The sequence below is a fragment of the Cariama cristata genome, unplaced genomic scaffold, assembly GCF_000690535.1.
Source record: "Cariama cristata isolate BGI_N322 unplaced genomic scaffold, ASM69053v1 scaffold31503, whole genome shotgun sequence".
NCBI classification, from domain to species: domain Eukaryota; kingdom Metazoa; phylum Chordata; class Aves; order Cariamiformes; family Cariamidae; genus Cariama; species Cariama cristata.
In genome coordinates this window covers 8,034-25,691 of record NW_009609473.1, presented here as the reverse complement: position 1 = coordinate 25,691, position 17,658 = coordinate 8,034, and the positions used below count along the sequence as shown (strand labels likewise).

The following is a 17,658-nucleotide window of genomic DNA, read 5'->3' as shown; positions in this document are numbered from 1 at the left end:
TTTTCTGTCCCACCTGCGGCTTCCAGGCCGGCCCAGCCCCCTCCAGTTTTCACTGACACATTTTATCCCCCATCAGATTCCTGGGCCCCAGCCACTGTCTGCCCCACCTGCCTGCTTTTAAAAGCATGTACCTTCTGGCCAAAAACACCGCAACGGTACTCACCCCCTCCTGCACAATTCAGGAGAGCCCCTCTCCAGCACCTCCCTGGGATACCCCTCTGAGGCAGGGTCTGGCTCAGAAACACTCAGGTCTCCCCCATTTTCTGGCTGCTTTGCAGAACTGAGGCCCACGGGACACCCAGCCCCTTGCAGCAAGCACCCCAGCCTGCCTCAGGTACCTGATTTAAGGCCAACTGCTGATTTGACAACTGTCTGTCCACTCCAGCCATCTCCCACAGATCTCCAGCTGCTCTCTCTCAATGGGATTTTATTAGGCGTGGACATGGCCAGCTCAGACATCTGTGAAAATATTTTTGCAGGATAAACACTTCCACCTCCCTGACCTCTCCAGTTACAGCCGTAGGCAACAGCAGATGAGCCTGGGGGAGACAACCCTGCCACCAGCTTCAGCTCTAAAAGCATGCTCAGCTGGACTCCCTGGGACACCCAACAGGGCTTGGGACTTATCCTGGTACCCTGGTACCCACTGTGCACGGCCTCAAGAGACCCTCATGCTCCCAGCCACTTCAGTCCAGGTGCTGAGCATGCCCTGCCGGCAGCCCCCAGCCTTGCCCTGCCAGGTGACGGCAGCAACCAGTGGCAGTGTGCAATGAAGGATGGGAAATTGCTGCCTCAGCCTAAGCATCCTGCCTGCTGCTCTGCCAGGCTCGGGTATTTGCACTGAAACAGCCCAGGAAAGAGAAAAAACACTGACTTGGCCCATAACTGGCCAAAACTGTGCCAGCCTCCAGCCCTTCCCGTAGCAGAGCAGCAGTGACAGAAACCAGCAGCATCAGCCTCAAACAGCAACTTTCCACAGCTACCTGGGCTGAGGAAGAACTGGTATGCCTCTTGCACACGCTTCCAGATCAGTTCCAGACACTCCCCAACCACAGCAAATGGGAAACTCAGCTGAAACCCTGCTCAGAAGATGCCCTCTATGCGGGAGGGAAGATACCTGCTTAGAGAGAAGGGTATCTCTCCTGCCCTGCCTCAAAATCAAGCCTGGAGAGAGCCAAAAGGGCCAGCTCCACAGAGCGGGATTTAGCAGCACAACTGGCATTACATTTAGTGAGTAATTACAGCGTATTGGGAAAAGCAGATTAACTGATTCCTACCAACAAGCATCCTTAAAAATACCCCCACCAGAGCCACCCTGCATAAGGGAAAAAGCTGGTTTCAGCTAAGTCAACGGCTGCCTTGGCTCCCTACCAGGTAAGTCCCCAATGATGAACTTTATCAATTCAAATAGAGCAGGAGTCCACAAGGAGGGCCTGGGAGCAGCCACTGTGTTTAACATTTGCTGTTTGCATTTCCACAGCATCTGTAAAGCCTCAGTAGCAGACCAGGCCCTGCTGTGCAAGGTCCTGTACAAACATTCAACAGGGATACCCTGCCCGAGACACAGCACTTTGAGCCTGAACAGGACAAAAGACAGAAAAATGTACAGGAGGGACAAAGAAAGAGCAAAATACAGTCAGCAAGTCTCTGTAGCTCAGAGTTAGGAAAGTAACAACAAATGAGTTATTTTAAAGAGTGGGTTTTTTTGTTTGTTTTTTTTTTTTTTAAGGAATGGCATTTGTTTTGTAGGGGAGCAAGCTCAAGTGGGAGGGCAACATGGAAGAAGCAGGGAGGTGTTAATTTGAAACGCAAACAGGTGTGTGAAACCCAGGTGAGGTGGGCGGGTGAGCTGATACCACAGCATGGGGTGGCCTGGGAAGAATCTTGAAAATGAAGACCAGCCAGAACAACAGCCAGAAATGATCCATGCAGTAGCATTTGGGAAGACAAATGAAAAACATCACATTTGCCTTGATCAAAGAATAGGATTTTGCACTTATCCCCAGGCAAAATGCCACCAGATGAAGCTTTGTACAGGACATCTTGGGAGTTTACTGTACCACCAAAAAATTCTGCTGTGCTCCCAGCTTTAGCCGTAGGTGCTCCCAGCTTTAGCCGTAGCTGAACTGCAGCCACACTATGTGCCTGGCTCCAGCTCTCTGAAACAAAGCCAGGGATGCCCAGCGCCACCGGCAAACACAGCAGCTCCCCGTGCTCCACCAAGCAAACCCCAGGCAAGTAAATCTAGGTCAGGCCCTTTCAGAGAGAGCCCTGAAGCGAGGCTTCAACTGACACTTGTGAGATTGCCAGCTCCATGACACCCTTCCTCTGCAAGTCTCAAATCCCTGCCTGTGGAAGGAAAATTAAAACCTTCTCTGCACAGGTTTTAAGCCCACACTAGTCAGTCATCAGCTCAGCTTGCTTGACCTGGCACAATGCTGGCCACCAGTTCTGCCGCTTACACTGTATCAGCCTTTGCATTATTTTGAAAACTTATACAGATTAATTCTCCTCTGGCCTTCTTGCTCTTTCTGAGTATTTCAAGATTTGTTTAAAAACAAGGCAATGGTGCAGCCAAGTCTCTCAGGACTCTCGTCGTTTATCACTAGTCTGGCATCTTTCTTCAGCAATGAACTCAAAAGTCGTCCTGCCTCTTTCCAAACACTTGCAGTTCAAAAAATTCAAATATAGAATTTGTTTTTAATATTTCGCTCTTCTATCTCACCAATATGTATAATACTTGGGGTTTGTTTCTGACACATTTAAAAACTCTCACTTTTTGTATTTCATACCATCTCTGTTGATTGCCATCAATTTCTTTTTTCCTGTTTGTCACACGTTCTTATATGGCTAACAGCAGCTTTCCCTAAATGAGGCTTATTAAGCATATAACTCAACCCACCCACTTCACAGCTGTGGGTTTTGGTCATCTAGTAAATGCTTTTTAAACAGATCTCCATTTTACTTCACAAATTTTCTATTTAAATGTTACTTTTCAACCTGAGTCATCATGCCCATCAACTTTGGAGGTAGTAAGACATACGCCACAGCTGGAAGGGGCTCTGTTAGCCTGCAGGAATGTGACTGGTATTTCTAATGAAGCCACCAAATTCCAATCCAGTGACAAATTCATGTTTACTCATGACATGGATGCCAAAGAGGCATTCAGAAATACATTTCCAAAAACAATGTTCTCAATCACAATTTTCAGAGACTCAAATTTTGTTCTCTTGTAGATTATGCAAGCTCTGCAATCTGCCTCTCTAAATTAAAATCTCTAACAACATTGTTTTCTCTATCCCCTTTGGTGAATTTGCAACAAGTCCTTGGCTCTCTGGATTGGTTTGATGGTCTGCAACAGCCCCCCAGGAGTGCCTGCCTTTAAGCTTTGCTAGTTCACCTGCTGACGCATGGGAGATTAAACAGCAACTCATAACCCAGCCCTGGCAGCGAGGTGTCAAGATGGAGCACACTCCCACCTCTGCCCTTCCCATGGAGGCCACGGTTTAGTATTGCAATCACATGGCTCATCCTGCTTGTCTTAGAAATGCTACTTCCGAAGTGAAAACTTCCAAATCCTTATTACCCAGCCTCCTAGTCGGAGCACACATGCAATCAGAGGTTTTTTTCCCTGCCCCACTCTGGAAGCAGATTTGACCCATGAAGATCCAGATCCAACAGGATTCGTGTCCATCATGCACGGGCTGGGGGGGTTCACCCAACGGGCTGCATCGCCCCCCAACTCCTCCTCATCAGGGCTCACCTGCCAGCATCCCCTGTGGCACAGTGCAGCCTCGCAGAGCGCCCAGGCTGCTGACGCCATCTGAAGAGGGACATGCAGCTCGTCGGTGCCGAGGTCAACTCCTTGCACCAGCTCGGGAAGCACGAATCTCCAAAATCTCGATGGGAGCTGCACCTACCTGCGAGGCAAGCCAAGCCTCAGGCTCACAGCTCAGCAGAGTCAAGCAGTGACTCAGGACAAAACAAACCAGCTGCAAATATTTGAAGTATGTGGACGCCAGGCGGGGAGGAGCCACTGCCTACCATGAGAAGAGAGGGGATGAAACTAGGGCAGGGAATAATTAATCTGAGCAAAAGGCTAAACTCACTGCCAGGAGCAGGATCTGGCTGTGGTGAAAACTCTCAGTCTGGACATTGGTAATAAGCCTGTAACAGAATATATCCACTGCTCTAAAAACAACAGACTGGACATATTCAGTATCTCATTGCTCCTTAGGAGAAAGCAGGGGGTGCAGCAGAGAGGTGCCATGGCAAAAGAGGACTTCAGCCCACAGAAGTGAATTCAGCCACCAGCCTTTGCAGACTCCTGAGTCTGAGGAGCAGGAGATAAATCCAGACAAACCACAAAAATGAGCCAAACAGGAACTGACCAGGGACACTTCTCCAGGGCCACTGGAATGGCTTGACATCTCAAAGATGTCATGCAGAGCCTGCTTGGTGGGGATGCCTCTGGGGTGCCAGGTAAGATGACAACCATCTTCCCAACACAGCCCCACCACATTCAGTGTGAACAGGGGATGGTCCCAACCTGTGATGCAGAAAAAAGTGAAGCAATATGATGGTCTGCAAAAAGTGAACCTTTGAAAGCTGAGGCATGGCATCAACAAAAGTGACTGTGAGCGGAAACACTGATGGATAAAAGAATGAAAGCTGGAAGTTCTAGAAAAGAAATTTTAAAAGAGAGAATCCAAGAAACACAGTTATGCCATCGAGAAAGAAAATAATATTGATGAAAAATCTGTCCTGGGTCTGTGTTTCAATAAAGGCAGCAAATATAAATAAATAAATGAATGAATACAGAAAAACAGATAACAGACAACAGACACACCGGGAACTCTGAAGTACAGAAAAATGAGAACAGAAAGATACCAGGAAAAATCTATGGATGCCAGAATTAAGAATCCATATTTTATTTTTTAAGTGAGGAAATAAAATGCCACCCAGGACAAGAGAAACTTTTTCAATGATGCAATCTCACAAATAAGCAGAGGTAGTAAAATTCTTGGTACATTTGGTGAAAAGGCAGAATTATAGAATAAATATTCTGTTTCTTTCCATCTAAAAAGCAGAAATAAGACCTTGCTAACTGGTACCTCAAAAACTCACTGCCAGTGGAGAATATCTAGAAAAGAAGACATTCCTAATCAGATTCTCCAGGGACTGTATTTTGAGTTGATCCTATATAATATTTTTGAAGTAAATGGAAAATCACTGCTGTCATGTAGAAAACTGAACATTGATTCAACAGGATCGCAAATAAAGATGAGGCATATGAGTCACTGAGTGACCCAAGGTATTCTGAGTAAGATGGAATTATTCAAACCAAGCAGGTTTAATGCAGATGAAAGCATTACTGTATTAATGAGGACAAGAAATGCACCCGCACACAGGGCTGTATTCTGGGGTGTAGTGCTTTGTCTAAAACTCAGCAGGAGTTCCTTGAGCGCTGCAGAGGCAGATTGGGGTCCTTGGACAAGGGCACAAGAGCGCAGCAGGGTATACCTCTGTGCAAGCAAGTGCTGACAACCTACCCAGAACGCCTCATGCAGCTCTGAAGTCCACTATTTTGAAAGAGTCTGAACTGAAAAAATGAGTGAGGACAGGAAAAACAAACACTGAAAGGTCTTCCTGTGAGTCTTTGCTAGGAGTATTTTAAGACTCTATTCACTACAGAGAACTGAAGACTGAAAAATTGCTTAATTACAGTACCTGCCTGAGAAGAAAATACCATCGACTAAAAAGCTCTAATTTAGTAGAAAAAGGTTGGGGTTCAGAGCTGAAATGCAACACATTAGCATGCAAAACATGTAAGAGTGATGGTGACTAAGCAGCAAAGCTATGACAGGAGGGTTCTCCTTCTGTTGATGTGGCAGGCAAACACATCTGAGTCTCATCCCAGAAAAGATGCTCTAACCAAGTAGCTGTCACCGGGCTGCACCACAGAGAAATCTGTAAGAAGTGTAAAAACCCTGCTTACGGAAAAGATCAGGCCATGTCATCTCTACTGGGGCTTTGAAGTCCTAAATTCTGATACTCTGTGGACAGGAGGAGGAACTTGGGAGAGAAGTACACAGCATTAGAAAAGGCTCCTGGAGCACACACAGAAGGAAAAACAGAGCTGACTTTTTCGTACCAGCTGGGCAGGAAGGTGTCTGCTGCCAAGTGCGATGGGAGGGCTTTTGGGGAGGCTCCCAGAGGCTGGTGAGAACACTGAGGCAGCAAAGAGGTGCTGGTGAGGTCTTACATTGAGGCAGCTGTGGCAGCAAAGCGTATTTTCCAAGGAGGGCTGGTCCTGGTGCAGCACTGTGCCCCAGCAAGGCAGGAGCAGTAACATAGCAGGGAACTGCAGCCAGAAACGGGCCATAGGATGGACAGTGTTAAACACTTGGAGCCTTCCTCCTCCCTTTCCCGCTGTGGGACACTGGTCCTGATGGTGAGGACATCCTGCCCCACATGTCCCACAGCTGCTCCCCTGCCCCTGAGCCTGCCACAGCAGGTTAAAAAAATCCAACACTCCCTCCCAGTGCAAGCGTGGGTGTACGAAGCATCGTATTTAACATCAGAGGAGCGAAGGCTCTTGCCCGGCTTTGCAGTCTGTCTCCGCAACTCTTGCAAAAGGTGGCCAGGCCAGCACTGCTCCAGCCTCCTAAGGCTTTGTGGGCCATTTCCCTCCCCGCTCTGCTCCTGGCTCCTCCTAGCTTCCCCACTGCCCTTTGGACGTCCTGGCACCACAAAAGCCTCTCCCTTCTCTCGCCCTAGGGATGCAACTGAGCAAAGTCTCACCCTACCAAGGCCGCCCAAGAGTGCAGAAATGCAGCCAGCAGAGCCTGCTTAATCAAATACCTCCAGAGTACAGATTTCATGCTGTTTAAGCCGACAGGCAGTCACAGCCTCCAGCTCTGGCACCTCTCTAGCTGCTGCACTGCGGTGCTGTTTTCCTCTGTGTTTCAACCCCCCTTCACGGCAAGTTCACACACAGGTGCCTGAGACAGGCACTGGCAGAAAGGGTGCAGGAGCAAACAGGTTTTCAGACACACAGCTGCCCAACAGGGAGGCCAGTCCACCAAGGAGTGCTCCTTCAGTCCCTCTGCCCAGACCCTACCACCTTGCTGCCCCTTCCCCAACACACGCTAATTCTTGCAACAACGAGCCAAGCCCTACAAAGCTGTCTGCAGCCGACTGTCCCAGCCACAGCATCAATGGGACGATTCTGTCCATGCCAAGACAGCGTGAGCTCTCCAGCTTTGGTATCTCTCCAGGTCCAGGGTGCTGGCTGATGGGACTGGAGACCCGGGGACACTGCTGTAGCACAGGCAAGGGACCACTGTGGTACCGAGGGGCTGGTGATGCAAGAAGTACCATCCCCATCTGCAACAGCCTACCAGCCTACCAATGTGCAGCTGTGCCAGTGTCTTGCCTATGTGTAATCACACAACCACAAGTACTTGCCTTCCGCGTACATCTGAGGGCCACAACAACTTCCCACATTTCCTGCTTCATGCTGCCTATGAACGGCTGCCACACCTGCCCTTTGCAGGACCAGGAATTGGTTCCTACACACAGAATCTCTTCATGATTGGTTATGAAAGTAAAACAGGCAGTGGGAATAACCCCAACATCTCACCCTTTCCCCTACAAAAAACCTCTTTGGGGCACTGAGAGAGCAGACAAATCAGGGCCGCAGGGTTTAGGGTGCACCCAAAACACCCTGGCCATAGACGGAGGAGCGATCGAAAGAACAGCAGCAAGCCATGCGTCTGTGCTGTCTGTGCTTCCCTCCCACCTGGGCCTCTGTGAAGTGGGGGCGAGAGCCCTTGCAGGGCAGATTGGTGACTGTACAGAGGGGTAACGATGATGATGCCGATTTCAGCAAGCCCCAGGGTTTCCCACGAGAGCCTGGCTGTGCCAGCCACACACCTGTGCTGGAGTCCTGATGCTGCCCCGGTGTTAGGGCAGGGTGAAGGCACACCCAAGGCAACCGCCCAGCATTTCCCCGTGTACCTCGCTTCTCCTTCCTGGTCTGCACAAACTCTGAGTGCCGCAGGGTGCTGGGAGCCGTCCGTCTGTAGAAGCTGTTTCGCTGCAGCACAGAGCCCACCCTATTTGCTTCCTCGGCCTCCTGCTCCCAGATCTGGCTCCAGTCTGGCCGGCCTGTGCGTACCCTTGAGTGCTCTGCTCCCCTGCTGCTCCTGGCTGGAATCCTGGGCCCTGGGGCTGCTCCTTCCAGCTCCCCACAGCCGTTGTAGTCAACATCCTGCATCTTGGACTGTGTGTAGCAGGTGCCTGACCCCAGGCTCACACTGCCGTCTCCTGAGGACCAGACTGCAAATGCAGGAGCTTCACAACCTCTGTCCAGACTGCTGTGGTCCATGACATGGCCTTTGGGTTGCCTGTGCTGCTCAATGTCTTCTTGGTCTACTTGGTCCCTGGCACTCGTATACTGACTTTCCTGCTCTCTATAGGCCCCAGAGCTTCCATCCTCTCTATACCACTTTTCCCCTTCTCTATATACTTGATTGCCTCCATCCTCTCTAGACTGCCTTCTCCCCTCCCTACACTCCCCAGAGTCCTTCTCTTGCCTACACCACCTTTCTTTTTCCCCATAATGTTTTCCATTCTCACTATAGTCCCCAGCATTTCTGTAGTCCTGATACCACCTTCCCCCTTCCGTATAGTCTCCAGGGCCTCTATCCTCTCCATACTGCCTTCCCCTCTCCCTATACTGCCTAGGTACTCTGTCCTCTCTGTACCGCCCTTCTCTTACCTCAGAATTGCAGTCTCTGTATTGAATGCCCTCCCTCTCATACACCCTATAGTTTCTGCCCTCTGTATCCTGGCTTTTGCGTTCCCAAGCACCGTCTGCTCTCCTGAAGTCTGTGTACTCGGCATCTCCCTTACAAAAACCTCCACAGTCTCCATTCGTGCTCCGCTGGTCCATGGAGGTGCCCTCCCCTCTCCTGTAACCGTCCCAGCCGCTGTCTGCTCCTCGGCAGCCCGGGTACTGCCTCCTGGCCCTGGGTCTGTCATTGCAGCGAGCCTCCCTGTGCAGTGCAGCCAACACAGCCACGTCCTCTCTCTGAACGGCACAGCAGTCCTCATATTCCCAGCTGAGGAGCCGTGGCTCCTTCCTTGGATCCTCCACACCATGTTTCGTCCCGGGATAAGTGCACATAGTCCTCCCGGGGTGCGGCACAGGGGCTGACTCCCTTTGCTATCTGCTCCCTGAGCACAGGCCTGGGCTGACGCCACTTCTCCGCTCTGCTCCAGCACTCCTGTCCCAAGCGAAACGCAGGCACTGCTTCCTGAAACCAGCCAGCAAGGGTAGGAAGAGGCACAGGCCCAATCGCTGCCAGCCCTGGCCTCCTCCACCTGCTGCCCAAAGTAATCAGTAACCAGCTCCGAGGAGGGAGGCCGGAGCTGGGCAGGCCCTCACCTGCCCAAACCGGCTCCACTGCTTTGCCACAGCCTCTCCGCAGGCAGGGAAAAGGAGGCCCTGCCCCAAGACCAACGTCCTCAGGGAAGGGAATCAGAAGGTGTGTGAGACCGTGGGAAGCCACAAACCACAGATGGGATACCAGATCTCCTTCCACTGCCTTCACACTCCTGCCGGCATGGAGGCTCAATGACATGGTCTAGCAAAGGTTAGGCTCTGCTCCACACCTCACTTGAGGAAACAGAGACCTTCAGGCTGCCCCTGGCTCAAACCTGATGCTGAGCCCATCCTTTTCCCAGCCCTCACCCACAGGTCCTGGGAAGAGGAGAGGAGCGGCTCCCTGCGTGACAGAGCATCCCCAAGCAGTGCCTATACAGTGCCACACAGCCACAGCCACCCAGTTCCTTGCTCCAGGGCGAACGGCTGGTCTACCCACTGACAGGAACAGGCTTGAAGAGACTAGCTGGGTCGTAACCCACTGCCAACACACAATTTAAGTTTCCAGAAGGCTACAGAAACTTGCATTCCAGCAATGCCTCTCACTGAAGGGTGCAACATATTCACAGTTTTCCATGCCAAACGCAGGAGCTCTCAAAAGAAACCCAGAGATGACCACAACATGCCCTAGACAGAAAGTGGGAGAGTCCATGGATGCCATCTACATCTCAGGTTCTTGGAGCAATTGTTAGAAATGCACAGCCAATGGTCCCAGCTGGTAGAAGACAAAAATAAAACCAATGGACACCCCTACTGCAACTGCAGAAGGGCAAGCGCTAATCCTGCCCAAGCCTGGTGATCAGCAAAACCCCCAGTACGAGCACAAGACATACCAAAGAAGCTACCTGGAGATTTTAAACATGCATTTTAGAAAACCACATACCTTCTGCTCTTCCTTTAGCTCCCCAAAGGATACACCAAGACTACGCCAGCCCTACTTTGGTTGCTGGTCAATGCTTAGTGAAAGCTTTTCTTCCTCCAGTGTGCCTCCATGTTCCCCTAATGGTGGTGAGGCAGAGGCCATGCCTTAAGCATGGTGCAAACACATTTTGCTGAGCAGATGCAACACTGCATTACTGATCTGGCCTGCTGCACTAAAGCTGGGCTAGCAAGCCTGAGACATGCTCTCTGGCCACACTCAGATGTGGCAAGAGGGATGTGACAGAGCTTGGATAAGGCACATCTTTATCACAGGACCAGAGAGGCTACTTAAAAATCCTCAGGTCTCTTGAAGCAGTGAAAAATCCCCTAGGACTACCAAGGGGATAACTTAATGGGTAGGATATCTCAGGATACTGTGTAAGTTCCTGCCTAAAACTTCCAGTTCCAGTAACCAACAGGGCACAGGTTCCGCAGGATCCATCCTCTGCCAGGAAGCACTGGGACAGTAGGAGGCATTTCCCAGCAATATCCATCCCGTCAGAAAATTTCCCTTGAGATACAGCCTAGATTTTCCTCTTCCTACCTGCAAGTTATTTCATCTAGCCTCAAATCCACTAAGCCTCCTTCCCAGCATCCCTCTCACACGCCACTGACGTGGAGGCTGTTTGTCACCCTGTTTCCCTGGTGCACCCATATCAGCCTTCATTCCCAAGTGCTCTGCATCAGACACGATCCTGCAGCAAAGCGCCTGGGCTCCCCAGCGCTGATTAAGCAGTGGGAGGATGGAGGCAATGAAGTCAGAGTGAGTAATCCCCAGGCAGGAGCTGGCATTTCATTCCACCTCCCGCGTGCAGTGCCCACATTTCCTGTACATTGTGGGTTTCGGTAACAGAACCGCAGTGTCAGAGCTCCTGAAAGAAGCTGGGGAAGGGATTGTGGGAGATGTACGTGGTCCCATCTTTCTACTTTGTCTACTGTAATATCAAATATAACGTAATTACCAGCACCGATCTTTATATGACATCTTTGGGTTTCAGAGCCCAAATGTGCTGATTTCTCCTCCCTGAGTAATTTTTCCAGGCTGCATGGACAAAAGTCACCTTTTCAGCTACAGACACACCACAATTTAAAGCTCTTTGTTGCTGTTACCGACAGCGCAGTGTCATTCTGTCCTGGACTCCACAAACAGCAGGAGCACAGGGGCAGGCTTTACTTTTTGCCCACTAATCCATCCTACTCCCAGGCCATGTTCAGTGCCCTTCTGTGCATCCCCTCTGATTTGAGTGACAAGTCCCCAAAGGTCTGTATCACCACCAGAGCAGAAACCACAGGAAACCCACTGCCCTGACAGTCTGAGGGCAGTCACGCCACAGACATCAACTCAAATTGCAACTGCAGGACCACCAGCAAAGTCACTCTGAAGCTGCTGCTCACTCCCCTATAGCCAAGAGGAATGAAGCAGGGAGGCTGAGCCTGCAGCAGCTGTGTTCTTGCTTGAGAGCAAGGACACGCTGGGAATGGATCAGATGAGGGCTCTGGATGTATGGTGGGGCTGGAAGAGGAGATGGGAGAGTTGGAAGGAAAAGGGGGTGGGGAAGGCCAGGGCTGAGGGATGTCCAAAGAATAACACTCTGGTTCTCCGTGGCAAAATCATCATGATTTGTACTGCAACAATGCTTACAGAATGACCAAAATCAGGACTTAAATGAGGAAATAAAAGACTGGCTCCAACAGTGCGTGTATGCAGCAGGGGCCAGCTGTGGCCCTGAAGCACCCCCATCCCGTGCCGCTGCAGACTCACCCCTCAGCTCCTGTAGCTCCACACTGAGGCTCTCGATGTTGGAGTCACAGAAATCAAGGTTTTCCAGGGTCTCCGCTCTCACCAGCTCATCCTGCTGCTCCTCCAGCATCAGGCTTAGCTCAGCACGGGTCTTGCCATAAGCCTCAAGGTCTCGCTCCACCTCTCCGATCCTTGTCAGCAGAATGGAGTGGGGGGAAGCTGATCCTGCCCGTGCCAAGTCCTCACGTCCCTCCTCCACCCGCTGCTCCTGGGTGTTGAGCTGAAGCTGCGCAGGGACCACATTTTTCCGCTGGTTGCTTGATGGAGGCCGAGGCGCAGGACGGGAGGGCTTGACCGAGAAGGACAGAGACCTGCCTTTGGGCACCTGGGCACTCAGTGTGTGCACAGGCGTTGTCGCAAGGCTGTTGGGCCGAGGAGGGGGTGGCCTCAAGGCCTTCCTCCTCTCTGGCTGCCTGGCATGGGAGGCAGACTCAGGAGACCCACGGACAATGTCCTTCTCAGAACTGTAGTCCAAGATAGAGAAGTGGCGGGAGACCTTGTCCTGCTCAGTGCTGGTACTTGACAGACTCTTCTCAAACTGCGCCAGCTGCTCTGTCAGTTTGGAGTCGAGGTCCGTGCAGCTGTCCCCCTGCACTGTGAGTGGGCAGCATTCCCCCCAGCTTCCAGCCCATGTGTCCAGGCCCACCTCGGCACCTCCCAAGCTGGAGGAACAGGGTTTGGACTTCTCCTCTTGACCGTCCATCCAATCATCAAGGTCCTGGGTGCTGCTCTGGCACTCCTGGGGCTCGGATGCTGCCCAACTGTTAGGAGAAGAAATCGCCTGGCTCTTGCAAGGATCTCGGGGGGAGCAGGGAGCCTGTGGAGGCACGGTGGGACTGACTCCATCACGCTCAGGTAGAGAGTGAGTTTCTGAGTTTCCTGGGGAGGCTGAAATGGTCCCCACAGGCTCCAACTCACCTGCTTGGCCAGCCCTGTTGCCCGGTTGGGGAGGCAGCTGAGCAGAGGGGAGGCCATTGACCGTCTTTGTGTGGTCAAAGGGGAGGGAGTCCACTGTGCCTTTGGGACGTGGCTCTTGGTGTCCTGCGCTGGGAAAGGCCTGATGCTGTCTCAAGTCAGTGCCAAGAGGACCCTCTGAATTCCCCGCTTTGTGAGACAAAATGGTGACAGGCTCAGGGTGTGCAGCCGAGCCATCCTCCTTTTCCCTGCCATCTTTCCCTGACAAAGGAAGAGCTTCAGAGCAGGTGCTTTCTGGGTCTTGATGGACAGTCACTCCACACGTGCATCCACCTTGGGGATCCTCAGCACGCACCTTTTCCTTGCAAGCCTCAGAGGCTTCCAGCCTCACAAATCTGTGTGGAAAGATGCCGCGTTTCCCTTTCAGCTCCCCCTCCAGCCAGCCATCCTCCAGAATGCCTACGATCCGAATCCTGTCACCCACATCAAAATCCAGTTCCTTGGACTCCAGGGCTTGGAACTGATAGAGGGCAACACCATAAGTGGTCCCTGGCTCCTCCTCCTCCTTGGGGGGCATCTCCACTGTCCCATTGGTGTCACAAGTCCCTGTGGGCTCTGGATCCACTGAAGTTCCTGATGCTCGCAGAGGAGTAAGCAGTTCCACAAAACCCTCTGGGAAGATGCCCCTGCGGCCTCTGAGTTCACCTTCGAACCAGCCAGGCTCTGGGACACCAACAATGTTGATCACATCCCCTTCCCTGAAGTCCAGTTCCTCCTCCAGCTGAGCAGATAGGTCCATCAGGGCCCGAGCTTGGCCAAGTGAGTAGGCAGGCACCTCCAGGAGAGCGCTCTGGGACAGCTGACGGCTCCAAACTGAAAGGCACAGCTCCCGAACACATGATGAGGGGAAAAAACCCTTGGAACCCCAGCTGCTTCGGCCCTGAAGCCAGCTGGAGGCCAGGGATCCCCCTAGGATCACCAGGTCTCCTGCAGGGAATGAGACACACCAGTTCAAAACTGCTCTCATGATTGCTTCCCACCTCTTATTCCTGTTTCCCTGTGTCCCCCTGGCTGTGGGTGAGGTCTGGCACTCTGCACAGAGTGTAGCACATGCTGGGGATGCACAGGAGAACAGAATGGGGGTAAGGCATGAAGCATTGGCAGCCTCTTGCACACACATATCTAAGAGACAGTTTTGGCTGCAAAGCCATGAAGGTGCACCAAAACTTTGATTTCTCCCCCAAATGCAAGTCTAAGATTTGGGGATTGAAGGGCAGTTAAAAGCAGCTGTAAGTTTACCACGATCAGACAACTCCAATTTCTGGAGTTTCAAGAGTAATGATAGACCATGAAAAACCGGGATCACAGTGGCAAGATACCCAACGGTCCATGGTGGATTTGACACAACCCATGTCATGAGGCATTAGGAAATTCCCCTCTCTCTCCTGTCACTCTAGGCAGGATGCCGCGACTAGGGTCATGCTTCTGGAAGGACAGGTGAGGACTATGAGGTCCAAAGCAAAGGAAGGGAATGGAGATTACCTCTCTGCAATGATAAGCTCCCTGGTTCTTGAGATGTGAAGTCACTGGTACAAACAAACAGTTTTTCTCCCTGCTTCAAAGGGGGAATATCCACAGGTTCCACAAAGCTGCTAGGAAACTGCCCTAAAATGAGAAGCAGTTGTTAGCAATAAGTCTTTCCTGTAGCCCACCACCACTCCCTCCACCCTCCTTCCAGATTTTGGGATCTATTAATCTTTGCTAAAGGAAAATACCCAGCTACCCAGGGCACCTCAATAGCATGGTAGAAGAGGAATGAGTTTGGGAGTCAGGAATTCCTGAGGTTTTAAGCGCTTAAGAGCTAATACAGAACAAAAAGCTTTGTGCCCTCGGCTCACTCCAGGCAACCAACAGGCTGTGTTCATTACTGGGACTGTGCTGTCAGCACAGAGTTTCTGGGAACAGACATACTATGTTTTCTCTGCTTTCCTTGCTTGCTTCCCAACTCGGAGCCATGATGAGGACTGAGAGATCTCGTAGCGCTGGATCACGAGACCTTCTGACTTGGCACATCCACCTGGTGCTCCTCACCGTAAGGCTTGGCCCCTGCATGGCCTCAGCGCAGAAGTCACGCCACCACACTCGGGATGGCCACATCTGTGAGCCACAGGCTCTGTCACAGCTTCAGCACTGCTGAGCCTCCAGGGACCTTCCCCACTTTATCACCTCTGTGCACCTATTTCAGCATGAAACCAAAGCTGGACGCCCAGCTATTCTGAACAGACAGGGCAGTGCACGCTTGCCAGCCATCACAAGACACCACTCAGCTACTAATTTCAGTCCCGGGAGCACAGGACGTGGCAGAGCCCACTGCAAAGGCCACTAAAATTGTCATTCCTATCTTTTATAACTTGTGGCAAGGGGATATGATGGAGTACAGGCTAGTAGTACTTCCAGCATTCACTTTGGATGATCCAATATGGCATTCACATTCTCCAATAAAACCTGGAGGCACCATATCCTAGACACCCAAAACTCTGCAGTGGGTTTAGGCAGTTTGGCATCTGCTGTCATTAACCTGAGGTGCAACCAGCAGCCCACAGGCTGTTAGCCTCAGCGGCGTCCTTCACAGTTTTAACAAACTCTACCTCTTTTTCCATGTCTTAGTTTCCTGCTCTGTACATGGAAGCAACCTAATGCTGTTAGAAAGGAAGCCATGGAGCTACATTAATTATTCCCCACAGAATACTGAGTATTATTATTGGTAGGCTGCAGCACCTCCACAGCTTCTATTCGAAAGCGCTTTTTCAATTCCCTACAATTTTAGCTTAGAAAACTGGACAGAAAACTACAACAGCTGTTCCAAGGGAAAGCAGGAATGTAAGTAGGTTTTGAGTGAAAAACCATTTGGTTTAACTTCAGAGTGTTTCTTTATCTTTGAGCTACAACACACATCTGTTTATTATTCCTTAATAACTTCATCTTATTGAGAACAAGTGCATCAGTTACGCTGGGACACAAAACTCCGGTGAAGTAGATACTGGTGATTTCTGCAGGAGTAATTTGTGCCCAGTGACTTCAGCAGCAGCAAGATCAGGCACATGTTCATTCAGTGCCGTTTATCAGCTACGTGGAGCACAGGAGAGAAGTCATCCTCTCCAGCTTTGCTCCTGTTCATCTATGTTTTAGCCAGGAGACAGTTTGCGGCTGTTAGCAGAGCCCAGACAGCTGCTGCAATAGCAGCCCCATCTCCATGGCCAGGGATGAAACTCCAGTCCCATCATCATACTGAAGACAGAGTCAGGCTTATGCTTTGAAGTGGCATGGCTTTCATCTCCCTGAGAGCTCACACATCCTCTCAACATCAGTATTAAGGTCAGAAAGAGCTGCTTAAACAGAGACTATGACACTCCAAGTGTTTCACTGAGAGCATTTTGCTGCTTCAGAAGTTTCTCACACGCCTCCAAAAGTTTAAGAGACTCACACACTACTTCAGGCACACAGATATTGATGGCAGCTTGTGCAGGAAAATGCTTTAAAGCGGAAAGGAGGAAGTGGGGCTGAGTCAGAGGGCTCAGAGGGTCACACAGACTCTGTCACTGCATCTCCCACTGACCTGACCTGACGAGGTCACTTGGACATGGATGCATTTCCACTCTCGGTGCATCTGTTTCCTCTCTCCCCTTCCACTGCCACAGCAGGTCAGCACATAAACTAGTCAGGAAATGGGCTGTCTCACCACAGTGGACAGAGCAACCAGTATTGTAAAGCTCTCATCTCCTTGAGAACTGACCCTCCACTAATCTCTCTCAGAAAAACACAAACAAGCTGTCTGAATAGTTGATGTAAAGCTGGCACGAGACCATTGGCAGGCAACCTGCACCCTCAGTCCCAAGGAAAGATTTAGTAAATCAGATCTGGTCCTGCACAGTGCTGGCCAAGGGAAAGTACGCTGATGGAGTGTATGTTCAGCTGACGTATCTATGGATCCAGGTGCAGGCATTTCCAGCTCTTACCTGTGACACCTTCCTTCTTGCCAAGGAGCCAGAACTCATCCACCACGGCCAGCACCTCGATGACATCTCCCACAAAGAGGGGCAGCTCTTCAGAGACGCTGGGACAGAAATCAAAGACTGCTCGTACCACGGAGCCAGCCTCCATTGTGTGGAGTCTGAAGGCAGATCAGTACCTAAGGCTGAGACACAGCAGGAAGTTTGTTAGCAGCCAGAAACACCTGAGATTATCATATATATGTGTTTTACTTTCTGAGCACAAGAGGCAGCAACAGTGTGAGGGGATCTTGTCCTGATCTCCCTGAAACCCCTCGCCACATGAAGCACGCTGCAGGACCCAAGGGTCCAGTCCTCTGGCTATCTCTGTGGGAATATGCATTTGTGCTGCAACGCAGGGAGAAGCAGCAAGAAAATTGGAAGTGAATTCCCGTCAGGAAGGAAGCAACAGGAGGGGAGGAAGCTCAGCGCTTCCCTGACATGCAGGGCAGGGCCCTGAGCCTGGCAAGGCCGAGGGAGCCGACAGCACCACTCGCTTGCACGGTCCCACCATGCATGCT

General features: G+C 51.2%; 1 protein-coding gene across 1 annotated transcript; it reads right to left on the bottom strand.

Moving 5' to 3' along the window:
* Positions 1 to 12,134: 12,134 nt before the first annotated feature.
* Positions 12,135 to 17,249, bottom strand: LOC104159599 (dynamin-binding protein-like; the record flags this gene model as incomplete). The annotated part of the gene is made up of 4 exons (XM_009697549.1): positions 17,105 to 17,249; positions 14,631 to 14,753; positions 13,444 to 14,075; positions 12,135 to 12,990 (listed from the first exon to the last, which is right to left on the bottom strand). Coding segments are annotated over exons 1-4 (1,756 nt in total), but the record flags the coding sequence as incomplete, so codon positions are not given.
* Between the last annotated feature and the right edge of the window lie 409 nt (positions 17,250 to 17,658).